This window comes from Pantherophis guttatus, chromosome 2 (genome assembly GCF_059756535.1).
Source record: "Pantherophis guttatus breed Tessera chromosome 2, ASM5975653v1, whole genome shotgun sequence".
Classification (NCBI taxonomy): Eukaryota; Metazoa; Chordata; class Lepidosauria; order Squamata; family Colubridae; genus Pantherophis; species Pantherophis guttatus.
The window spans coordinates 66,827,525-66,854,620 of NC_142064.1; the positions used below are offsets into that span (position 1 = coordinate 66,827,525).

General features: G+C 38.9%; 1 protein-coding gene across 10 annotated transcripts in view; it reads left to right on the forward strand.

Moving 5' to 3' along the window:
- Positions 1-26,482, forward strand: part of LOC117661422 (guanine nucleotide-binding protein subunit alpha-14-like) — a 44,651-nt gene extending 18,169 nt beyond the window's left edge. For 6 of the 10 annotated variants that reach the window (XM_087886130.1, XM_087886131.1, XM_087886129.1 and 3 more), the window contains 5 exons: positions 17,986-18,140; positions 19,282-19,410; positions 20,837-20,966; positions 23,938-24,091; positions 24,960-26,482. In XM_087886130.1, coding sequence (XP_087742256.1) covers positions 17,986-18,140; positions 19,282-19,410; positions 20,837-20,966; positions 23,938-24,091; positions 24,960-25,144 — 753 coding nt within the window. In that variant the 3' untranslated portion in view covers positions 25,145-26,482. Of the gene's footprint in view, positions 1-4,633; positions 4,775-17,985; positions 18,141-19,281; positions 19,411-20,836; positions 20,967-23,937; positions 24,092-24,959 lie in introns of all 10 variants that reach the window. The other 4 variants (XM_087886124.1, XM_087886123.1, XM_087886126.1 and 1 more) reach the window with 1 other exon arrangement.
- The last annotated feature ends 614 nt before the right edge of the window (positions 26,483-27,096 follow it).

The following is a 27,096-nucleotide window of genomic DNA, read 5'->3' on the forward strand; positions in this document are numbered from 1 at the left end:
AATAGAGCTTTTTTTCTTTTGTGTTTTAAAATCTTGAACTCTCCTCTTTTGCCCTAAATTTCCCATTGTTTGCAGTTTTGTACCTACCTTTTTTGGTGAGGAAAAAGAAATCTCTCTCTGCCTCATTTTGTCATGTTGTAGCAAAGACCCTGCTTTACTTTCAGTTTCGCTTTTTCAGCATAGCTAGGCTAGGGGAAAAAAATCTGCTTGAGCACTCTTTGCAGAGAGCAATAGAGCCCTGGCAAAACAGCTGAGAGCAAATCAGCTGAGAGGAGGGAGGCCGATCTAATCAGGCTTTATTTGCAAAAAACCAGAATTTTAAGTGGTGTTCCGCCAAGTGGCTTAAAAAAAATAATAAAGCCTGAATTGCATTAATGTTCTTATTTATTGGAATGCAAAATTGGATTACTCAAGAGATTTCAGGATTTGCAAAAGCCTTTGCGCATTTATTCTTTTTGAATGAAAACATGGATGAAATAAATATTTACATTTGTTTGGCATTTTAAAGACCCTGTTTGAAAACTACTTTAGACTGGGTTTCTGCTTAGTAGTCTCAGAGTCTTGATTCTCTCAAACATAGTGAAAGCTAATATTAAAAAGGGTTTACACTAGGCATTGTTGGGCTACTGTATTCCCAGCGATCATGTCACATGACTGCAGTGCTTAGCAACAGCATTTCCCATCACTTGCCATTGTTAAGCAAGAATGACAGGTTAAACAAGGACCTCACGTGACTGCAAGTTTCTACTTCCTGCTGGTTTCCAACAAGCAAAGTCAATGGGGAAGTTGCCAATCCTGATCACGAGAAGTCTTAGGTTTGATGGCTTGCAAACAGGTGGGCAGGTGAATGCTGTGGAGTGCATGTGAGCATAGGCAATGAGTGCTGCCGTGTGGCGTGAGTACAGGCAGGCAGGTGTGCAGGTAGAAGCTATGGCATGGTGCAAATGAACATAGATGTATGTGTGTTTGTGTACTACAGCCTGGCACTCCTCAAAAGATAAAACAGGATTGTGAGCAACTGACTGGAGTGACTAGCAACCTCCGGCCAGCTTCCCCACTGATTTTGCTTATGGGAAGTTTGCAGGGAAGATCACAAATGGCAATCATGTGATTACAAGGCTGCGGCAACAGCCACAGTTTGAAGGACTGGTTGTGAGTCTTCTTCATTCAGCATCATTTGGACAGTTGCTGAACTAGTGGTTGTAACCCAAGGGCTACCTATGATATACAGGCAGTCCTCCACTTATGACCACAGTTGAGCCCAGAATTTATGTCACTGAGTGAGAAATTTGTTAAGTGAGTTTTGTCACATTTTACGACCTTTCTTGCCACCTTGGCTAAGTGAATCACTGCAATTGTTAAATTAGTAACACGGTTGTTAAGTGAATCTGGCTTCCCCACTGACTTTGCTTGTCAAAAGGTCACCAAAGGGGATCACATGATCCCTGGACTCTGCAACCATCATAAATATGAACCAGTTGTCAAGCATCCGAATGTAAATCATGTGACCATGGGGATGCTACAACAGTCATAAGTGTGAAAAATGGTCATAAGTCACTTTTTCAGTGCCATTTTAACTTTGAACGGTCACTAAATGAACTGTTGTAAGTCGAGGACTACCTATATATATCTCTCTACAGAATCTAGCTAGAGAATCTAGCCTATTTGATCATCCCTTCCCATCCTTTTATGGCTCACTCTGCAAGATAGTATAATGTAAATATATACCCGACTAAAACAAAGAGACCTATAACTTAGTAATGTAAAGTGCTCTTAGGCAAAATTAACTAGGCATAGATTGCTAGTGAGAAAGTTAAATTGATTTATTTTATTTATGTATTTATATCCTTTATAAATAAAGGATATAAATAGTTATTTCCTTTTATTTTTTTGAATTTTGAATTTTTCCAGCTCTTACCTGTCTATTCCTATAGTTAATTAGTTTAATCTTGTGTAATAATACAGTTGGAGGGAAACTTTTTTTCACAAGCTGTCAAAAAGGCAAATTTCATGCTTGGGATAATTAGAAAAGAGATTGGAAATAAAATGCCAACAGGAGAATGCCCTGTGTTATGTCATCTGGAATACTTTGTACAATTCTGGCTGCTGCATTTGAAATAGAGCTGGAAAAGGTGCAGAAGAGAGCAATCAATTATCTACCTTACGAGAAAAAATATCTGGTACTTCTCAGCCTAGAAAAAGGCAGCTGAGAGGGAATATTATCAAGGTATGCACAATCATGGATAGCTGTAGGGGAAGGGTGAGAGAACCTGGGGATGGAGTTAAAAGAGGAATCAGCCTACAATCTCTGTGTAAATATAAGTGAGCTAAGTCCAACATCCCCCCACTTTGAATTCCATTGACCCCTATCTAACTCCTACCAGATGCTGACCTTAGTTGAGAAGGTTCCTGTGCATAGGCATGTTGTCGTTGTTGTTAGTTGCGAAGTCATGTCCGACCCATTGCGACCCCATGGACAACATTCGTCCAGGCCTTCCTGTCCTCTACCATCCTCGAGTCCATTTAAGCTCAGGCCTACTTTTTCAGTGACTCCATCTAGCCACCTTGTTCTCTGTTGTCCCATTCTTCTTTTGCCCTCAATCTTTCCCAGCATTAGGCTCTTCTCCAGTGAGTCTCCAGTGAGTGCATAGTCATGAGTGGCAATAAATCAGTTTAATTGGACCTTCACATATGGACATGATCTTTCACACCTGACAATGGCTTGGAGGAAGATAAGTTCTTTTCTGTCTGTCTCTCGAAACACTAGATTCAAGAATCACATAAGGAAGTTGTTAGAAGGAGATTTGGATGAGACAGATTAAAGCACTTCTTCACAGAATGCATAATCAACCGTGGAATTTGTAGTCGTAAGACACTTTTGCATGGCTTTACAGAGAATTGATTAGTCATGGTTTCATCGTTAGAGATAACGAGTTGGGTGCAGTACGCCTCCAAATATATCCATTGAAGAAGAAGAATCACAGACGTCCACCATCTCTCACTTATTGCACTTCAGAAGTATCTGTTTGGTCATTGTGAGAAGCAGTGTTCTTACATCACCTGGCAGCGTTTCAGGATATGGAGAATACAAGTCTCATATGAGACTCAGGTTGGTTGAATGGCTAAGATATTGGGTTAGAAGCTGGGAGAGCCTGGTTCAAGTCATCACTTAAACATGGAAGTCAGTTGGATGACCTTGGACTAGTCGCAAGTTGGGGTCACCACAACTCGGCATCAGTCATCTGCAACACACTGACTGAAAAACAAAATCCCTTGTCACAACAAGTGTTGAGGAGCTTCCCTGTAAAATTAGGTGGGTACAGTGAAAAACAAGCAGCCCTGGCAAATGAGTGAGGCAAACAATAAAACTGCTATGGCTTCATAATTTGGCTTTTCAATAAATCTAGGATATGGTTTGGAAAGGTGATAGTTTTTGTTCACTCTTTTTACTACATTTGCATTTTTAATTGGGTTTTAATTGCATTGTTTTTGTTTTATATTAGTTTCCTGTGGATTGCATCCTGACAGAAAAGTGAAATGTTGTTCTCATATTTTTATATTAAATATTTCTTATATTTATATATTCTCTAATATATATTTCTAAGTATCTCTGAAACAAAAAAAAATTCTTTTCACCCACCATCTCAGCTTAAATAACCTATCAGAATATTTTTTCTTCAAAGTTCTCTATTATTTGTTTGAATTCACTACTCTTTCTGTGCTGCAGGTGTAGAGAATTTGTAGCCCACATGTTAGTATCAAATAAAAAACGAATTAACAATTGGTTATGGCTTTAAAAAGAGCAAATATGATTATACTTCCAGTAGAAATATAGGTAAAGGTTCCCCTCACACATATGTGCTAGTCGTTCCCGACTCTAGGGGGCATTCCTCATCTCCATTTCAAAGCTGAAGAGCCAGCGCTGTCTGAAGACATCTCCGTGGTCATGTGGCTGGCATGACTAAACGCCAAAGGTGCACGGAACGCTGTTACCTTCCCACCAAAGATAGTCCCTATTTTTCTACTTGCATTTTTTATGTGCTTTCGAACTGCTAGGTTGGCAGAAGCTGGGACAAGTAACAGGAGCTCACACTGTTACTTGTAGAAATATAGTTTCCACTATAATCTGCATTGTAAATACATTAAAAGAATTTTTGGCAATGTGTAAGAGTAACAAAGGGGATAACCAAAGGAATGGAAACTGATAAATCCTATAAACAGTTACTGAGGAAACTGAATATATTTAGTTTTGAAAAAAAGAGATCCAAGAGATCATCTTTCATGTACAGTATTTAGGGGAGGCTGTCACACACACAAAAAAAGAACTATTCTTTGTTGCCTCAAAATGCAGGATGTGGAATAATACCTTTAAGTTAGCAGCAGGCAAAGTCTGCTTCAGTCTTAGAAATAAATCATAATGGTAAGAGTTAATGCATAGTAGAAATAATTTTCTGTGGAAATTTTGGGCTTTAAGGAGAAAGCAGGACAGCCATTTAATTTCTATTCCTGAACGGCAGAGCGAATTGGCTTGCTCGGTTGTCTATAGTGCTCCTTCCAGTTGTGCAACCCTGACATGATCAAATCCCTGCCTGTGGCCAAATCCTCCAGTGATTCTCATAACTTTGTTTTCTAGGTTGCTATCATTGTATTTAAGGAAGAGTCTAGAATAGTCCAGTCTAGAGAGGAAAATGTGGTAAGAAATGGCATTGGATTGAAGGAGAAGTTCAATTTCCTTGTTACTAGTTTGCTTTCCAAAAATACCTTATCTATACAGGTAATGTTTGACTTATGATCAGTCACTTAGCAACCGAGATTATGATAGACCCCTCTCCCCCCCCAAAAAGCAATTTACAACCCAGTTTTGAAGTTATGGCCACTACAATACCCAATGGTCATTCACTGTTATGACCCTCCCACTCCCTGTCACCAATCACACACTTAAACTGCAGGGACACCCACTTATTCCTCCTATTTCCCCCCATGCCCGGCCAGGTCCCTTCAGGTCTTGGGTATTTGTCCCCCCCACCCCCGGATCTCTGCAGGCCTCGGACTTGGTTTTCCACCCCACCAGGGCCCCAGCCTCCTCCCCACCCATTCGCTGTCACCAATCGCACACTTAAACCTTTCAAAAGTCTCAGAGCTCCAGACTTCACATTAGGGAAGAAGGACAGGCCGCTCTACCCCTCAATATCCTTGGGCCACATAGTTGTGTCCTGATGCCAAAGGAATCAGGCTTTATTTGCAAAAAAACAGAATTTTAAGTGGTGTTCTGCCAAGTGGCTTAAAAAAAAATAATAAAGCCTGAATTGCATTAAAGTTCTTATTTATTGGAATGCAAAGTTGGATTACTCAAGAGATTTCAGGATTTGCAAAAGCCTTTGCGCATTTATTCTTTTTGAATGAAAACATGGATGAAATAAATATTTACATTTGTTTGGCATTTTAAAGACCCTGTTTGAAAACCAGTTTAGACTGAGTTTTTGCTTAGTAGTCTCAGAGTCTTGATTCTCTCAAACATAGTGAAAGCTAATATTAAAAAGGGTTTACACTAGGCATTGTTGTGCTACTGTATTCCCAGCGATAATTTCTAATCCATTTTGAAGAAGTCTCTTAAGCAGAAACTCCTTTTATATGTAACCTTTTCCAGACCTTTTTATGTAACCTTGGTCAAGCTCAGACTAGAAATTTCATCCCCCAACAATTACTCTGAATTGAGTTGCAGTTTAATTTGAACCAACTGCCCAGTTTTTGTAGGGTAGTAAAAACTCTTAATCCAAGAAGCATGGCTCCCTACAATTTGCCCTTGGCCTATTCCAACTATTGTTCGATTTTTACCAGATCCCACTGTAATGCCCTTTCTTCAGCAGCACTATTATGGGATAGATACGGGAGTCTCCTCCTGACTCATTGCTTGTGCTCTTGTGGTGATCAACCTTTATATTGCAGGAGTTATAGAACATTGCACCAAAGTCTTATTTTTCCCCATCTAGCAGCAATCCCAGGCAGTCAGACAATTTCTATGTCTATTTTCTACTTGCTGATAAAGGTTTATTTATACAACCTACAATGTTGTTGTAAAGTTTTGTTATTTAGCATCCATGCTTTCACAGGAGGATTTAAGATGGATTGTTGTATATGCTATTTCTGTTTATTCATTTATGTGTTTATTTATTTATTTATTTATTTGTCGCATTTCTATGCCGCCCAACTCCCTGGACTTTGGGCAGCTTACAACAAAAAATAATGCGAACAAAAGTTGTTTTAAAAAACATTAAAAACTCATACACTCCATTCATGGCCGGATCTCGCAAGATTGCAGCAGCGAGATCAACAGACCCGGGCCTGCCGGAAGAGCCAGGTCTTCACCGCTTTCCGGAAGGCCAATAGGGTGGGGGCGGTCCGGACCTAAGGAGGTAATTGGTTCCAGAGAGTCGGGGCAGCCACAGAGAAGGCCCTCCCCCATGGGCCCGCCAGCCGACATTGTTTAGCTGACGGGATCTGGAGGAGACCAACTCTGTGGGATCTTACCAGTCGTTGGGAGCTATGCGGTAGAAGGTGGTCTCGAAGATAGCCTGGTCTTAAGCCATGTAGGGCTTTAAAGGTAATAACCAACACCTTGAATTGTGTCCGGAGACTGATAGGGAGCCAGTGCAGCTCACAGAGAACTGGTGTAATGTGGGTGTATCTAGGTGCACCCACAATAGCTCGCGCAGCTGCATTCTGGACCAACTGTAGTCTCTGAACACTTTTCAAGGGTAGCCCCATGTAGAGCACATTGCAATAATCCAACCGTGAGGTGACAAGGGCATGAGTGACTGTGAGGAGAGCCTCCTGATCTAAGTAGGGTCGCAGTTGGTGCACCAGGCGAACCTGTGCAAAAGTCCCCCTAGCCACAGCTGTCAGATGTTGCTCTAATCTTAGCTGTGAGTCTAGAAGGACACCCAGATTGCGAGCCCGTTCTGAGGGGGACAATTTCTCCCCCCACCCCAGGACCAGAGATGGACAATCGACATAGTCTTTAGGAGGCAATACCCACAGCCATTCGATCTTGTCTGGGTTAAGTCTGAGCCTGTTGACTCCCATCCAGACCCTCACAGCCTCCAGGCACCGACACATCACATCCACTGCATCACTGAACTGAACTATCTATTTTATCTATTTTGGCTTTCTTTTTCTTTCCGTTTCGGGCCAAAAGCAGTTATAAATCACATTGAAACTGACTTGCATGTGTGTTTGCAGTTTGAGTCGCTCAAGAGAGAGATGTCCATCCAAAGAAAGTAGCTAATGTGTACAAAGAAAAGGAAGAAGATAGATTCAATTAAGACCTGAACTTATAAAAACTCTTGGAAAGTATTGATTTAAACATAAACTAGATGTGGAATTTTATCTCCATTAAAGCCTATCTTCTTTGTTGTGAAATATAGATCAATACTATTGTCCTCAAATATTATAGATGCTGGGTTATAGAAGTTTTAATAATATAAATTCATGGCACACATGAGGTGGATTTTTTGTTGTTGTTCTAATTATTTACTTAAATTCAGGCACTTCGGCATCCTCTTTATATATTAGGCCGGTATTATTAATCCCATATTGGGAGGTGTGGTGTGAAATTAATTAAAATAATAGAAACCACCTACAGTATTTCACCATCTTCTCCACATCACCCAAATAAAATTAGAATAATAAGCATTTTTTAAGGGATTCCCTGAGATTGTTTTTTAAAGCTAAAAGAAAAGAATGTCCCAATTTTAAACCATCACTCTAGAGAAGAAAGGAATGTTAAATTTCTTCATATACCACTTTTTCTCATTTGAATTGCTTCCCAAGAATAGCTATTTTTAAATTCATTTGCTCTGCCGTTAACATAATTCTATGCTGCATTATTTCTTCTGCCCTTGATTAAAGTCACAGTGGCATGTTAGATTAAGCAGGTGATCTTGATTATGTGATTTAGGGTTAATTATTCAACTGGAAATTAACGTAAATCCCTTTGTTAATCAGGCAAGAGAAATAAGCTAAATTCTGGGGTGACTGGGAGCCGGTATTTAAACATCTGTAAAAAATCAATGACTGACCATCACAGAATTTGTGCTATGTAAGTCACTTAATGATGCCTTATAAATTGTGATTGTAAAGGAAGCACAGGAGTGGGTCACAGCATTTTAGTATATTTAATCTATAAAATCCTAATAAAATGTATGGGGCATGGTTTCAGAATGAGACACGCTATATGAGCACTATGGTGGGTAGGTAAATGGGTCTCTCCTGCTAAACAAAAACCACTAAGACTTTACAGTAATGCACAATAGATTTTTTTTTATCTTATTCTTTCTTAAGTTTTATGTGCAGTTTTGGGATCATCCAAGTAAGGTAGAAAGGGTTTCATTTCCTGATTTGTTACAGCTACTGAATATTCTTTTCCCGACATGAATTGGTTTCATAAACCTGGATGATGAGGTAGGATCAAAGAGGAAAGATTGTTCAAGGTGAAAGATACAACTCTGGACATGTTCCACTCTTATTTTATCTATGTAGCTTCATGTCCTAGCTCTTACCGGAACAACTAATGAATTATAATATGTTATAACAGCTGATAGGTAGCAGTGCAGGGAGGAAGTGCTGGAGGAGGAAGAGGAAAAGAGGATTCAGTGAGAACAGGAATCATTGTATAGGTCTCCTGCATCAGCAGGGGGTTGGACTAGATGATCTCCAAGGTCCCTTCCAACTCTGTTACTGTTACTGATTTGAAGACAGTACAAGTCTGCTCACTGTTGGGTGACCAACACCATCTTTACAATTCATTCAGTTTTCTTGAATTTATCTTTGGTGCTTTGGACAGGAGTTCAAAATGGCACACATTCCATTCCATCCTCCACTTTTCCCCTACATCAAAAACCCTGTGATGTATTTCCATGCAGGATGTAGAGAACTTGGCAGTCATTATAGCCTAGTCTTTCCTACCGGAGCTCACTAATTTGGCTTAATTATTCTCCATTGTGGAATTATTATTCCACATGGAATTATTTCCTGTGGAAAAAAAAACCACCAATATTTTGAACAAGCAAAGGGTTCCAGTATAGCTCTAAAGCACTGACTTTGGAATTATCCCATCAAAAATTGGAAGGGTTACAGATGTTCGTTTTCTCAGGTTTGCTTATGGGAAAATGTATACCATACATGCATGCTGGATAGACAGACAAGCACACTTCCACCTCATACATTTCCAGTTCATGTGTTGCCTTCTGTTCTTTAAACCTAATGGGGCTTTCATTTTTTGTGGATCTTATAAATTGCATCCCACCCCATTTTCCAAGTGAATTACAATTACCTTGGTCCTCTGCATATTATTTTTCACATCTGTCCCCCTCAAATATTTTACAATTTGCTGCAAGTCATTCTGGCCATGAAAACAACATTGTCTGCATGCAAAAGTACACACATATTCATATCACCAGCCAACACACTTGTAACAGTACAATAATAATTCCTTATATGTTTATCCATAGAAATAGGTGACTTCCGTCTTCTATCTCAAGACGCATTTCAAATTCCTTTTCAGGCTTCATTTTGGCTCCCAGAGAAGTTCCTTCTTTCATTTTGTGATTTAATTACCTTATCCCCCACCACCACCATTTACCTTCCTGTCCTGTTTCCTCTTTTCTGCTGTTTACATACTATGGACATTAGATTCTTAGAAGCCAAGTACCATAATTTTCTTGCTTCTTCTGGCAAACCTCCATCACAAATTGTACGGCTTTCTTCAATCTCCCCACTTTACTGGAACACTCTGGAATGCCTAAATTTTAATACACTGAAATATAGATAGTGCTTGACTTACAACCATTCATTTAATGAGTGTTGGAAGTTACAACAGCCATTTCTGACACTTACCACCATTGCAGCATCCCCATGGTCATGTGAGCAAAATTTGGATGCTTGGCAACTGGCATGTATTTATGACAGTTGCAGTGTCCCGGACTCATATGATCTCTTTTATGATTTTCTGAAAAGAAGTCAATGGAGAAGCCAGATTCACTTACGAACCATATTATTAACTTAACAGCTTCAGTGGGTCACTTAACAATTGTGGCAAGAAAGGTTGTAAGATGGTACAAAATTCACTTAACAACTGTCTTGTTTAGTAATAGAGATTTTTGACTCATTTTTGCTTGTAAGTCAAGGACTAGCAATAGCAATAGCACTTAGATTTATATACCACTTCACAGTGCTTTATAGCCCTCTCTAAGCGGTTTACAGACTCCGCATATTGCCCCAACAATCTGGGCCTTCATTTTACCAACCTCGGAAGGATGGAAGGCTGAGTCAACCTTGAGCCAGTGAGACTCAAATTGCCCAACTGCTGGCAGCTGGCAGTCAACAGAAGTAGCCTGCAGTACTACATTCTAACTACTGCGCCACGATGGCTACCACAACTACCTGTACTGCAGAACATGAAAGAGAGAACATGGGAGCAGCAATGTTCTGGATATGGAAGATGAGGGGAGAATAGAAAAGGGGTTGAATATTTTTTTTCCAATAATTTTTTTTTTATTTTCAAAAACACAAACAAAACAAAACATAAAAACATTATCATTCCATACAAGAGGGGTTGAATATTGAAGTCAGTCAATAGGGTGAATATAGAGCAAAGCCCATGGCATCATCTATGATGGCTACTTCATTTTGGAAACAATGCAAAGTGCTAACATTTATAACATAATAAAAAGGAGACTGACTGAAATAAAATAATTTTTAACTCTTATCGAACTTAATTCAAGCCAGTTGATAAGTGGTTGGTATAGGTGAAACTGCATACATGGAACTGTAACTCAGGAAAGGCAAGATATTCCTAATTTATCTAGAAGTAGCTATATTAGAAGAAATAATTAGGTCAGGCGGACACCAGCATTTTCCAGGTGTTTACCTGAGTGTGTGTGTGTGTGGGGGGGGGAAATGGAGATGTTGCTGATTTATAAGCTTTATTGAGTTTATAAAGCTTTTATAAGCTTTATTCCTTAAGGTAGTTGCATTTGTTTTTCGGACTTGCACCAAGATGGTGTGCTTTTAATGAGCAACAAAGCTGCACTGGACTTTCATGAGGCCCAGTGCACTTTTTCGGAATAGTTTTTGAAACATGCACTGCCCTAGTAATTATAACTTGTTCACACTGTTCCTTTGAAAACAGTTTCAGATTTCTAGTAACCCAGAATGCCACAAACAGATTATTCCCTGAGGTTACATGCAGGTCTCATTTGCTGCTTTGATACCCAGTTCTATCCCGGGCACACTTCAAAGGCTTTGAAATGACAGATTTTTCAGCTACAGTAGTGGTCAAAATTGTGGAAACCTTTTGGGAAAAGTGTATTTTTTGAGGTTTTATGGCTAATAACACCACTTTTTTTTTTTTTTTTTGAGTTTAAAGATAATCATATTTCACCGCTGGAATGGCCCGGGAATAATCTAGACCTTAACCCGATTGAAAATTTATGGAGTCAACTAAAGAAACTTGTTAGTCAGAAGTGACCAAGCAATAAAACCCAGTTAATAGAAGCAATCATTCAATCTTGGTTTCACATTATAATAGTTTAAGGTGACCAGACGTCCCGCTTTTGGCGGGACAGTCCCGCTTTTGAGCAATTTGTCCCGCGTCCCGCGGCGTTTCAAAAAAGTCCCGATTTTTCTTGAGCCCCAGCTGATGGCTAGAAGAAAAAAAAACTGTTTAAACTCTTGCCCGGGGCTTCAAAGGGCCGCCCTACAGGCAATCAGTGTAAAGCAGTTTTTTTTCCCCCTAGCTAAGCTTCAGAAACGAAACCGAAACCAGGGTCTTTGGTGCAGCGTCAAAATGAGGCAGAGAGAGATTTATTTTTATTTTTATTTTTCCTCCCCAAAAAAGGTAGGTGAAAAACTGCAAACAATGGGAAATTTAGGAGGAGAGTTCAAGATTTTAAAATACAAAGGAAAAAAAGCTGTATTTAACTAGGGAATTGTAATAATTGAGATACTATTAATTGTATATTGTGTTGAAAGCAGAAATGGTTAAGTTGTGGTTCGGAGGAATATATGGGAGAAATTATTTGGTTTATTATTATTGGTAAATATAATTAATTGATTTGTAAGAAATTGGATTGCATGGAAATAATTGGAATATTCATGTTCATATTGATTAATATACAAAAAAGATAGTTTTATAACTAATTGATTTATATTAAAATGTTGAATTTGTATTAAACAACTCTATTACATAATTACATAATTAACCAATGTGAGGATGGATATAAAAATAGATGACAATGGGAAGGGGTATAATATAGAATAGAAGGGAAAAATTGAATTTGATTAAGATTAGAGATGAGGATGAAGGGTAATATTGGTTTTTTTTAAAAATAGATGAGGAATAAATATGGCAAAAAGGAAATATAGAAATTGTAAATTTAATTGAAATGACTAAACGCTGTTTAAATTTGTGAACCAGCCAAATATTCTGTTCAAAGAAAATACATTGTATGTTTGTATGTGTGTTTCTAATTATTGCTATTTATTCATATTTGTTCTCTTTTATTCTTTAAAGTTTAACAATTCATTCTTTATCTTAATATCTTTATATTTGCTTGGGGTTGGCTTTCTTCCCTTTCATCTTTTTTATTGTACAGCAATCTTTCTCCTCAAACCTACCACCTCTCTCTTTTCTTTCCTTCTTACTTTCTCTTCCCCCCACCCTCTTTTTCTCCTCCCTACTTCCTCTTTCTTTCTCCTTCTCCTCCTTTCTTTCTCCCTCTCTTACCCTCACTCCTACTCTAATTTCCATTCCTTCATCCCTCTCTATTGCTGTAATCCTTTAATGCATATGGACTACTCAGAGGGCTGAAAAAGTTATTTTTGACTGGTCCTCACACTTTTGACCAGTCCTCGAACTTATGACTGTCCTCACATTTTACATTTTTGCCCTATCTTGTCATCATGGTGAAGAGAAGCAGTTGTGAAATGAGTGACATGGTTGTTAAGAATGCTGCATGGGCATAAATGTGAGGATGGTCATAAGTGTGAGGACCAGTCAAAAGTGCGAGGACCTGTCAGAAATGACTTTTTTCAGCTCTCTGGTTAGTCCTTTTGTGCATATGGACTACTCAGAGGGCTGAAAAAGTTATTTTTGACTGGTCCTCACACTTTTGACCAGTCCTCGAACTTACGACTGTCATCACATTTTACATTTTTGCCCTATCTTGTCACCATGTTGAAGAGAAACAGTTGTGAAATGAGTGACATGGTTGTTAAGAATGCTGCACGGGCATAAATGTGAGGATGGTCATAAGTGTGAGGACCAGTCAAAAGTGCGAGGACCTGTCAGAAATGACTTTTTTCAGCCCTCTGGTTAGTCCTTTTGTGCATATGGACTACTCAGAGGGCTGAAAAAGTTATTTTTGACTGGTCCTCACACTTTTGACCAGTCCTCGAACTTACGACTGTCCTCACATTTTACATTTTTGCCCTATCTTGTCACCTTGTTGAAGAGAAGCAGTTGTGAAATGAGTGACATGGTTGTTAAGAATGCTGCACGGGCATAAATGTGAGGATGGTCATAAGTGTGAGGACCAGTCAAAAGTGTGAGGACCTGTCAGAAATGACTTTTCAGCCCTCTGAGTAGTCCCTATACACATAGCCATGGCCACCCGGTCACATGACCAGGTAGCCACGCCCACCCAGTCACATGGCCTCCAAGCCACGCCCACACAATAAGCCACGCCCACAATGGTGTCCTTCTTACCAATGTTAAAATCTGTTCACCTTACCCTATAGACATAGCCATGGCCACCCGGTCACATGACCAGCTAGCCACGCCCACCCAGTCACATGACCAGCTAGCCACGCCCACAAAATAAGCCACGCCCACAATGTCCCTCTTTACCAATGTTAAAATCTGGTCACCTTATAATAGTTGCAGAACCAAAAGACTTGGTTCACTCCATGGGAAGATGTTTGTAAGGCCGTAATTCATGCTAAAAGTTACCCAGCTAAGTATTAACTGACGTGATAATTTTTGTATATCTTGTTTTTTCTAGGGTGATAATTTTTGTATATCTCATTTTTTCTATTTTTCACTTTTCTTTTTTACACTGTAACTGCTATTCTAATAGCAAATCCTTCATAAAAGTTATTGCATTACATTCTTGATTAAATTATCTTTCCATTGATATATAATTTTATGGTACTACTCCAAAAAAAAGGGGTGTTATTAACTGGTTTTAGAAAATACACTTTTCCCAAAAGGTTTCCACAATTTTGGCCACTACTGTACTCTTCTCACAACCCTTTCTCAGATTTTTCAGAACTCTTTCTCTCTGTGAGGGACAATTTTGGTGGCAACCTGAAAGAGAGTTTTTTTTAAATGGCTGGGAGTTTTTAGCAAGGAAGTTCAGGCAGATTAGTTCCGTCCTTATGTTTGCTGCTGGCAAGGAAACGTTTTGTTAATACTGGCAGCATTTCGACATCTAAGCTAATCTGTTTGCTGAAGGAGGTGGTCTATATTTTCTTTTTTACCTACCTTAATTTATTTTCTCTTATGATGTTGCATGCTATCTTACCCGCTTTATTTTCAGGCCTCTTGAACACTATTTTGAAATGGAAAGTGGGATAAAAACTTTAAATAAACAGTAGGGTTTTGTCAACATCGCTTATCACTTCAGCAAAAGAAGAATTTATTTATTTATCGGGAATTCAGTGTGTGCTGGTTTCAACTGGTGATAGCAGTAAATTATGCATTTAGATAAGCAGATTTCTAGCAGGCTTTGTATAATTTGGATAGGGGGACATCTTGGTCAAGTGCATTTTTCACTTCATTCTCTCCTCAAATAGCATGGAAATGCTGTAATCAAAGAACCGATTGTGGTGTGTCTCTGCTATTACTGGGTAGCAGGCATAATATCCAGCCCAGCACAGACGCAGACAAAATGGCAGTGCTTAGTTACTATGGTGACCACCTTGGGTATGACTTTTCAAATAGAAATAGACTTTATAATAGAATATTTCAGTTTATGTTCCTGGAAGGAAGCGGCAGGTTTTATAAGTAAGCTGCAACTGTCTTAAGTAACAATTAGCTTTACTGCAAGGTTTTTTATTGTTTGTATTTTTCTGTACACGTTTTACTATATCAATTAGCTTTATGTTACGAACTTTACCATCTATCGAATAAAAGACTGCATTATAATACCTGTAGTAATTTTATTGAAAGCGATGGTTGTGTCGGCCTTATGAAGTAGACCAGAGCTGGAAACAGACTCCGTAGGAAGACGAGAAGTATTCTGCTCATTGAGATTGGTGGCAATGCAATAATGGCATTGCGCAAGACTGGTTGAAATTTACCTCCCCTTATTTTAACTTTTATCAAATAAACTAGAGTTCCTTCCTTTTAGTTCTGAAAATGTTAATTAAAATATTGTTATACGATTTGATCTCTCTTCAGTTCTTCTTTCTCCCATTACAAAAGCTTCTTCGGAGCTTTAACAAACCTGTTTTGTAACTCCCTGAAAAGAGATATTATAATTGTCTTGGTTAAGCATTTATTTATTTATTCCATTTTTTATAGCCACCCATCTCAACCAAATAATTCTGGGCAGTTTACAGTTCTAAGTACTACAGTTGTATTTCCTTTTTAATTGTTGAAACTTCAGCCAGCTTCTTTTGAATAGTCTATAAAATGTTTTTATCTGAGTCATTCTCTTCACTTGTCACTTGTATTTCCACTTTAAATGCCTTTTCTGTTTATAATCCACAATTTTTAATCCAATATTTCTGATTCTACTATTTTTGATTTATTTCACATCTGTCATTCCTTCATTAACACTGGATGATTGTCTATCTATAGAAGCATACATTCTTACTGATATTGCAGTTATTAATTTCTGGCCCCATTCTTTAAAGATCTCCTTTAATTTTTAAAAACTGAAGCATTTTGTATTATTTTTGTAAATTCCAATACTGATCAAAACTTTTGGTTTACATTTTTTTTGCCCAGAATCTTTAATCCCCAATAGTGTCCAATTTAAATCATAATCTAATATATGATATGACTTACAATAGACAAAATAACTTCATTTCCCATAAAAAACTGTTTATTTTATATAGTTAGCTCCAAAATCTTATAGTAAAAGTTTCAAAATTCCAAAATTTTTAGTAGTAGCACTAGTAAATGTATTACAATCAAAAGACCTAGCATGTTTTTTTTTTTATTGAAGTGAGAAATCTAGATATTTTCATGCCTGTCAGGTTAGTTTTATTCACATAGTCAAATGCAAATAAAATGCTTTCATCTGTTGGCCCATCATTTGTATAAAATTTCCAAAGTTCCTGATTTCTTCGTTCCTCAAAGTCACATTCTGACTAATGCTAAAGGAATCAGAGAGTCAGCCTAGTGTAAGTGGAAATGCCAAGTACTTTAGCAATGACGAGATTTATTTTTGGTTTAGATTCATTTCTATCATGGAACATTACTGCCAAAAGTTATGCCTGCATGTATGGATTTTAAGAAGATCATAGCTGCTTGTTTTTCTTTCTTTCTTTTTTTGAAAAAAAAAAAAATCCAAGAAATAATTTGGGATACTTATTGCTAGGCCAGTAAATTCAAACGCCACTGTGTGTTACTGCTTGCTTGCTTGCTTATTTATTTAACATTTTTCCTTTCCACTTGGAGAATGCTCATTATATATTCGCTTATAAGATGAGCACTGAGAAAGGAGAGGAAAAACCACCAAAGTAATAACAATCTGTTACTGTGGTATATTGTCTATTTAAAAGCTATACTATTTCTAAGATCCACTGAGAGCTTTGTGCTTGCAGGAGTTGGTGTACCTGGGTGAATTCTTTTTTTCCTTGTCTTCATATATCTAATTCAGAAGGTGCATTGTTACCTTCAAATTCAAGTTGGAATTTTTGTTCATCGCTTTGCACTTTAGGCAAACTTTTAAATGAACAGATAGGTATTTATTTTGTACTTTAGAAATAACAAATAGCAACAGGTAGTTTTTGTAAGGCTGCTTTAATTAGGGTATTTGTGTAATCAATGTGGAACACAGGGTCTTCCACTGTGTAATCAGTGGAACAACCTGCCTCCAGAAGTTGTGGATGCTCCAACACTGGAAGAGATTGGATAACTATTTGTCTGAAATGGTATATGGCAATGATGGCTAACCTTTTCCGGACCGAGTGCCCAAAGCATGCACGCAAATACATGTGTGCGCCTGAGCCCCCAAAATGCAATGCATGTGGGGCCCCCGCATGCGCCACTGCATGCGCCCCATGCATGTGCACACCCGCACATGCGCCCCATCCCCCGTGCATGTACACGCACCCCCCCGCAGGTGCCCTGCGCATGCACATGCACAGCAGAGGCCCAAAACCAGCTGGCCAGTGGGAGGCACGTGCACATGCGCGGCAGAGCTGAACTGGGGCAATGGCTCATGTGCCCACAGAGAGAATGCTGCGTGCCATCTGTGGCACACTTGCCATAGGTTCGCCATCATGGGTATAGGGTCTTGTGCCTGAGCAGACGGTTGGACTGGAAGATCTCCAACCTCTCTTCCAACTCTGTTATTCTGTTATGTCTTTTTGGTTGTCGGGAGAACCAGCCATTCAGAGTCCTGATTGCATATCTAATCGGAAGCAGTTCAGATCTATATCATATAGAGCAAGCAACATGATCTCCAAACAGCCTCCTTAGATATTGTAGGTTTCTCTTCAACAGTTCAAAGCTATTGATGCACCATGGAAGCAATAAAAGATTTAGCCTTGTCCTCCATAAATTGCATGTTTGCCACAGTTATCTCAATCAACTTTATAAGGATTGCTTCATTCCAACATTGGACAGATTACCTTATGCGTGTGGTTATGCTTTGCTTAACAAAGAGCTGATGACCTCCAGTTTGACATTTTCTGTTGTTCAAACTGATTTTTCAATCTATAACTGTAGCTACCCCCCACTCTGCATTTCAGGATGACAGCCGGATGATTGAAGAGGTACAAACAGACAAAATAGAAAGCCTGGAAAGAAAACATGCGGAAGCAATTAAGAGGCTATGGGAGGATCCAGGCATCCAAGAGTGCTACCACCGGCGGAGAGAATACCAATTGTCAGATTCAGCTAAATAGTAAGTATGGTAATCTTTGCAAACTTCACTTTGGCTTTTTAAAAAATATTTTAAAAAAATTATGGCTTCTTATCACCTTGTTGTATGGAATGTTAATGAACAGATTTTACTAAGTGTGCATGTTCAGTTTTTATGATCTTGAACAGTTAATAAAACATAGTTGAAATAAATGCATGATGTGCATGAAATGAACATAGTGTTTCTCTGGTTGGAACTGGAAATTCCTCCTCCCCCTCTCTTCTTTCTTTTTTTGGGGACTCCTTGGAGGACTGCAGTGGGCTTGTTGACCCAGTGGCATCATTGGAGGCTCAAAGCTGAAGATTTTAAGTCTCTTTTCAGAGTTTGGGGGGCATTGAGTTTATCCCCAATTTTGATAAGTCTTCCAGAAGCTTGATTTTTTTTTCTTTATTAGAGAAGAAATATTGCTATCGAAAAATATAATTGTAATGCCAAATTTTGATCACATTGTTTTAGGAGACTCTGTCATCAATATAATGCATGCTTTTCTGTATGAGGCATATGCATATAAAATGTTTCCAGTAGATTGTCCTTCTCTGTTAAATGGACATTACAAATACTTCCTGTACATTATCTAGCTATCTGTAGAATAATTGGATATTTGATCTTTGAGGCCATCATCATCTTTATCTTCATTTTACACACTTATTTAGCTCACCAAAGCAACTCTGAATGAGTACAAGGAATTGAATTTAAAAACAGAAATAAAGTAATATCAAGATGTACATATGTCAGTTCACATCAGGGAACAACATTAATGGGAAAACAGTAATCAAGAATTGGATTTATATATCACTTTATCTCAGATCCTGCTGGAGAAGTCAAATCTTTAGGGCTCTTCTGAAATTCAGCAGGTTCAGAACATATAGGCTTCAGAGGGAGGATATAGGGCAGCGGCAGATATAAAGAAGCATTACAACTCTCTGCAATCTTCAAATAGAAGTAAGATTTCCACAACAGCATCCTAATTCGGAATACATTTTCAAACATACATTTTGATACATTTGTTGTTGTTGTTGGTATATTAGCTTTCATGTGAAATACCACTTTCAGTCTTTGTTGAATCATGTGAAATGCTTTCTGATGGCATGAACTAAAAAGATGTGTGACTTTGATTTTGAAGTTTCCTTTCAGATTTAGAACGTATTGCTGTGCCATCATTTGTGCCAAATGAGCAAGATGTCCTCAGAGTAAGAATACCAACCACTGGAATAATTGAATACCATTTTGTGCTACAAAAAGTTCCTTTTCGGTAAGTCTATCCTGAAGGCCTTCTCTTAGCCATCATGATTATCATATGCCCAAAATTGCACCAATTGTTTTCAATAAATGGATAAGTAAAGAAAATACATAAGACTAGATCAATCCTCTCCAGTCTTGTTTCACCTTTGCTATTATGCTACATCCATTTCTGTACAGTCTTTACAAGATTTCAGAATCATAGAATCAAGTCTTAAAAAATATCATTTAGGAACTCAAGACCAAATTAAAATATCCATGGTGGAAGGCTAACCTGTCTTTGCTTGATCATATTCAGTGAAAAGAAGCATACCCTTTATAATTGGTTCCATTGTTCAACTGTGCTTACTGTAATTTATAAGTCTATTTCCTAATATAAAGGAAAAGGTTTCCCTGTCAGTTGTGTCTGACTCTAGAGAATGGTACTTATCTCAGTTTCTTGGCCGAGGGAGCCAGCATTGTCCAAAGACAATTTCCATGGTCATGTGGCCAGCATGGCTATATGCCAAAGGTGCACAGAAAGCTGCTACCTTTCCACCAAAGTGGTATCTATTAATCTACTTGCATTTGCATGCTTTCAAACTGCTAGGTGGGCAGGAGCTGGAGCAAGGAACGGGAGCTCACCCCATTGCGCAGAGCTCGGGTTTCGAACCCAGGCTGTCAGTTCTCCAACTGACAAGCTCAGTGTCTTTAATTGCTGAGCCATCATGCATCATATTTCCTAATATATAAACTACTAAAATTGTAATTGTCTTGACCTTTAACTGAGTGAAACCGTGCATCATAGGACAACAATTTTTGAATAAGGTATCTCAGCTGTACTCACAGAATGTGTCCAAGATCCAGGACCCATGACTGTTGAGGAATGAAATTTAGGGAAGTTATGGCTGATTTGGTGCTATTGGCTGCTGCTGCACTTCTGGTCTGCTGCAATCACACAAACTTTCTTTTCAACAGTCCATAGTAGTTTCTCAGCCAGCCTTGTAATCCCTTGCTCTTTCCCCCACCCAGCATGGGGAACAGTAGGAACTGTTTTCCTGAGTTTTCCTGAGAGATCCACATTTGGACTCACTTTATTCAGTGCATTAGAAGTTAGGGAAGAAAAAAACAACTCTTGAAGCACTATGCATCTTCACTGCTACTCTTTCAGTGCAGCAGGCACTCAGAATGTGCGTTGTGGAAGAGTTGTGGAGATGGATGAAGTTACACACTATTTGATCCAACCATAGAATTGGTACCCATGAAGCTCAGATAACTTGAAATAACTTTTCCACCATCATTTTAGTGGAACGCAATTTACCTGTTAATTTTTCCAAACATAAAATGTACAAATCAATTGTATAAAAATCAGTATATCTTTCTAGCAAAGTGCAGCCTCGAAGTTGGTGCTTGATGAAGTGCTTTACAGGATGATTAGTGATTTATGCTCCTTTTTACAGAATGGTAGATGTTGGTGGACAAAGATCAGAAAGAAGGAAATGGATCCACTGCTTTGAAAATGTGACCTCAATTATATTTTTAGTTGCACTGAGTGAATATGACCAAGTCCTGGCAGAATCCCATAATGAGGTAGGAAAAAGAAAAGTAATTGCTGTCATAAATAGTGACAGCAATTATGAGTATTCAATACTCATGTGTGCATTTTAACAGAAGTTACTATAGAAGGCTGACAGTTGTGCCAGTTATCTAGGGGGGGAAAAGGAACTTGAGAGATAACTGCCCAACTATGCCCTTAACACAAAAATTATACCAATGTAATTGGCTTGGACTTCTGACAGAGGTATATTCATGTTCAACAAAAGTAATAAAATATCGATGCTTGAAAATAAACTAATATATGATTAATAATAAATAAATGACAATAAATAGATTCACTTAACGATCACAATTGAGCGTGGAATTTTGGTTGAAAGCCACTGTGATTGTTAGGTGGGTCACCACATGACCTGATTTGATTTTACGACTGTTTTTACAATGGTTTGTAAAATAACTCACCACAGTTCTTAAGCAAATGACATGGTTGTTAAGTAAATCCATTTTTGAGAATGGGCATATTTTTTGCCAGAAACTGCCTGGAAATTATCAAAAAACATTGCAAATTATGATCACATGACTATGAGGTGCTGCAACTGGTCATAAATGCAAACTAGTTGCTAAGCAACCAAAATGCAATCATGTGACCTTGGGGTGTGTGTGCACATGTGGCAATCATAACTCATATGTAATCCCATCCTTCGAGCAGTGGGGGGGAGTCTGTCAGAACTTTGAATAATCTTTAAGTGACAGGTCATTAAACAAGGACTACCTCTAATCGCCACAAAATCAAACCTAGTGGCATCAAGAGATGTCCTCTGGAAGAGCATAATTTTTAGCATCTTCAAAGAACGATCAAGGGGACATATCTGAGCTCTGTAGGGAGGCTGTTCCAAAGAAGGACCAGTTGCTCAAGAGCAATGCCTCTGAGCCGAGTCAGATGGGTCAAGTCTGGTTGGAGGATACGGTCCTGAACGTATCTTAAGTGTCAAAAGCATAGATAGGTCAAAACCAGAATTTTGAATTATACCTAAAAGGTGTTTGGAAACCGATCAGGTATAATGTTATTCTGGCCACTTGTGCTGACTAACATATAGAACACACCATCTACACTATCTGAGGCTCCTAATCACATAATCACATAATCACATTGTGTATTAGTCATACACAAACAATCACATGTACAAAGTGATAAAGGCCCAAGTTACTGCAACACAGCCTGCTCCAGGTATGGCCGCAATTGGTGCACCAGCATGAGCTGGTCAAAGGTCCTCTGCCTACACATTCCATTTGCCAACTGACATTAGCTTTGAGCATCTCCTAATTCCTCCTTCAGTCTCTCTATTCTTCCCTACTAATGAGTTTTCTGATCTCACAATCTACATCATCCAAAGCATTCCACTATGAGCCAGCCTCCAGGAACTTTGTACAGGTAGACTTTGAGTTATAAGGGCAATTGGGTTCAGAATTTCTATCATTAAGCACTGGAATCATAAAGCACAATGTTATGTGATTGCATTGCTTAATGATAGCAATCCCTGTAGTGCCCATGGCCATTATTAAGAGAAGATTGTGGGTTGTTAAGTGAGCACCGCCTCACAGCTTCTAACAACCAAAGTCAGCAGGGAAGTCAGCAGAAATTTGCAAATCCCTGGTAGATTGCAAACAAGCCAGCAGACAGATCAATGACTGTTACTGGGTGGGAGAGAGTGCATAAGGGTGTGCAAATGCCCTGGAAGGCACATGGGTGGCTTGGGAGGTGAGTACAACAAAACTTGGGGTGGCTGCTGCTGGGTGGGGAGAGTCAGAGCGAGCTGCTGGGGAGGTATGGCACAAATGCAGCAAGGCTTGGGAAGAACTGGTACAGACTTGGGATGGCTGCTGACAGGTAGGGGAAAGTGCACAAGTAGCTAGAGAGGCACGGGGTGAGCTCAGTGAGGCTCAGAGATGGTGTCTAAGGGGTTGGGAGGGTGTGCGAGCATAGCAAGGCTCAGGGAGGATGCGTAAGGGCCAGAGATGGTTTACGGGTGGCAAGCAAGGCATGTCATGAGTGCAGAGGGTGGGACATGTTGTGGAGTGGGGCATGTTGCATGGGTGGAGGGAGGCTAATCTGAGCAATTTACAATCTTCCCTGCCAGTTGCCCCGTTGACTTTTCTTGTGGGAAACTGGCAGGGAAGGTTGCAAATCAGGATCATGTGACCTTGGGATGCTGCAACCATCATAAGTGTGAGCTGATTGCCAAGTGTCTGGGTCGCAGCTACGTAACTATGGTGGTCCTGGGATGACAGGAACATTGAGAAAGGTTATGACCACCATCTTCAGCGTTATGGTGACTTTGAACAGATGCTTATTGAATGGTCGTTAACCGAGGACTACCTGTATCACAATCCTACAGTCCATTGCAATCCTTCAGCACAGATAACTAACAATAACTATAAAGTACTCATAATAGACATTTATAAGGAAGTGGTCTGCTATCAGGAGCACTTAGATCTTGTAGTAGGGCTCATTTTAGTAATTCTTGTATAGTTCTAGTCTTACATATAGATTCCATGTTATTAGTCATACACAAACATCACCATTCCTGGGACAGAATACTTGTTTTCTTGCCAACTGTGCCATCTGGAGGTGGTCCAATAGTTTTCTGGAAATGTGCCAGCATCAAGCATTTCCTCTTCTGGGAGATATTGCACTATTCCCAAAAAGAAATAGATCATTGTGTTCCCGAGGTGGTGTGGAGGAAGTTCCAGTCTTCCCAGGAACATTCTGTCCACAGGCCAGTGAGGTTTTCCCATCTCCATATGTCTATTTTAAGAGGTGTAATAGAGTTTATGGCATTGTCTGGATAGCTAATACAGTTGCCCAAATTAATTACATTTTGTGTACATGTCATGATGCAAAAAATGGTAGAGTATGTTTTGTTTTGAATATTAAATAAAGGTACTTTAATTTTTGAAGATAACCTATTTAAAAATGCTTCTTTGTTCTTTTATGCTTTTCTTGTAGAATCGTTTGGAAGAAAGCAAGGCCTTATTTAAAACAGTAATTACCTACCCTTGGTTTCAGAAGTCTTCAATCATCTTGTTCTTAAACAAAAAAGATATTTTAGAAGAGAAAATTATGCATTCTCATTTAATTAACTATTTTCCCCAGTTCCGAGGTAAATAATTATTCTAAATAGGGCTTATCTCTGTTATGCAGGGATACAATTTCTTCTGTTCGCTTACACAATTGGCACTCTCTTGGTAAAACCTGTCAGCTATCAGGGTTCTTTCCTATACTATCAAAATTCGTTATTTTATTACAATTTATATTATAGAGCCGTGGTGGCACAGTGGTTAGAATACAATAATGCAGGCTACTTCTGCTGACTGCTGGCAGCCTGCAATTTGGCATTTCAGATCCCACCAGGCTCAAGGTTGACTCAGCCTCCCATCCTTCCGAGGTCGGTAAAATGAGGACCCAGATTGTTGGGGGCAATATGCTGACTCTGTAAACCGCTTAGAGGGCTGTAAAGCACTGTGAAGCAGTATATAAGTCTAAATGCTATTGCTATGCTATTACTTGGAATACTTAGTTTGTATTATTATAATTGAAGTTACACATAATCAGATTCTAATCCTAACAGATGGATACTGATGCTAGAATAAAAAATTATCATCTGTTCAGTCTAGCATGTTTGAAAACAATGGACTGGATTGCACCAATAAATATTGAAGGCAAAAGGAAAAGGGAATGGCAAGAGTTAATTAGATTAGGGATACCCAATCCCCAGGCCATGGTCCACTACTGTGCCGTGAGCCATTCAGAACCGGGCCATGAAAGCGGCAGGAGAGTATGCGCATACCTCCTCCCTTGCATGAGTAGTGGGCAAGCGTGCACGTGTTTGCTGGCCTTTCGCAAGAAACCATCCCCTCTCTCCTGCAAAGAGTCAGACAGATTTAGGTACTGAACAGCGAATACATATAAAAACATATTTGGAGATCTCAATCTGGGTTTCTTAAATTATCAATTTTGATTTTGAACAGGACCAAAACAAGATGTCAAAGCTGCTGGAGACTTCATTCTGCAGTTATATAAGGATCAGAATTCAGACAAAGACATCTATACTCATTTTACGTGTGCCACTGACACCGAGAACATTCGATTTGTGTTTGCAGCTGTTAAAGACACCATCCTTACTCGGAATCTAAAGGAATTCAACCTGGCATAAATAAAAGGGAATCAGCTACATACGTTTGATTATACTGCAATTTTATTTATTACTTATAAAATATATTCTGTGCAATAGATTTTTTAACAATTGTTTGTGTCCTTGCTGAACATGGAAGGGAACTTCGAATAAATTTAGAACTTTTTAAGGAATAGATTTTGAATATTCTGCTTTTAATTTTTTGGAGGGGATTTGTGAGCATTTTGCTCATAATCAGAAATCCTTTTGCCTTTCGTAATTTATAATAGATGTGCATTTAAACCTAGTGAGGGCCACGAGAATGAGTTTGAGACTAATTGTATTCTTATTATTCAACAGAAAGAGGGGTGCTTAGTTTTGAGTAATTATTTATTAAATGTTTTTAATGGTGCCTTTCTTCTTGTAGTGAACAAGCGGCCTTAACAGGTGGCAGCAATTGATTGCTCTTTTTTTAGACTCAGGAAAACAAAAACAAAGTAGCCTCAAGCCTAATTATTACTTAGGTGTGAATTATCTAATCCTCTCAGGCTAGATTAAAAAAAAATGGAACTGGTCTGATGAAGGGACTAATTAATAAAGTCTTCACATGCTGTTCCTGTGAAATTTGCGTGAAGTTACCATGAACTGAGCTTCATCAGAGTATGTATTTTACTTGGAATCAAATGATGGATACTAAAGAGGCTGTTTTCATATCTTCTCACTTAATGACAGGCAACTACAACATACAGGTGCTTTTATCCTTGATGATTTAATATTATTTGAATTAATATTAATATGTTAGCAAACCAAAAGCAGTTGTTTGAGGGACCCTCTCTTCCCAATTATATCTATCTGTCAGAAGGGATGTATTATGGGTCCAATCTGCTAAGAAGTTCCACCTGAAGGGAACCCAAATATCAGCCTTTTCTGCTGTGGTTCCTGCCCTCTGGAGCCCAAGTGAGGTTGGCCCTTTCCTATTCCAGCTTTCTGGAAATCCTGTAATAAAACATGGTTTTCCCAACAACCTTGAGGTACCCATAGGGCAGTGATGGTGAGCGTGTGCGCATGCGGATGCACTGGAACCCAGAAGATAGCAGCTGGCTGGTGCGCATGCACACGACGGAACCTGGAAGAGCAGCTGGCGATGGCACGCATGCACAGAGAGGGCTCTGCGTGCCACCTCTGGCACATGTGCCATAGGGAGTCTGCAAGATGGCTCCACTGTATTTAGAATACTGATATTCTCCCACAATCTTTGTTTCTATTTGTGTTTAATTTTTTAAATGATTGTTGTTTTTAATCATTGGTTGACTGTATGCTGCTCAGTGACATGAGTAGCTATATCAATTTGCAAAATAAACAGTGGCTTTCTATGATCAACTAATCCTTGTTTATAACTTAAATAATGCTTTGATTCTCCATTCGATCCCTTTTAAGAAAAATGTTTACCTATTCAAAATCTTTTATAGCTCACTTACTCTATAGCAGCCTACAACTGGATCAATAAAAGCAATCTTCATTTTCAAGCTTTACAATCTCAGTCACTCAATACAAGGGGAATGAGGCAGGGAAGGGAGATAAAATATTTGGGAAGCAATCAGAGCCGGTTCAAGGGAAGGCAGGCTGAGCTACTTCTACTGGCATGGCCTCTAAAGTGCTGCCCGAGCATGGCTGTAGCTAGATGACAATTGTGGACGGGAGACCATTTAATGTTGCAAGTTTGGCATTATTTTAAAGCAAACTCTGGCCTCAAATTGTTGTTTATTTGGTGAAGGTAAAGTGTAAATCAGAAAATAAGCTATGCCCAGATCTGTGTGGATCCATGGTCCTTCTCAATGCACAAATACGTTATTGTGCTAATTGAGGAAGAGAATGGTTGAAATTAAGAGACGTTTGCTTATGAGATGGTGGTAGTAAGGTAGAGGTTTATTGTGAAATGCTATTATACAAGTAGACGTTATTTGTATAATACAGGCGTTCGATAAAAACCCTCT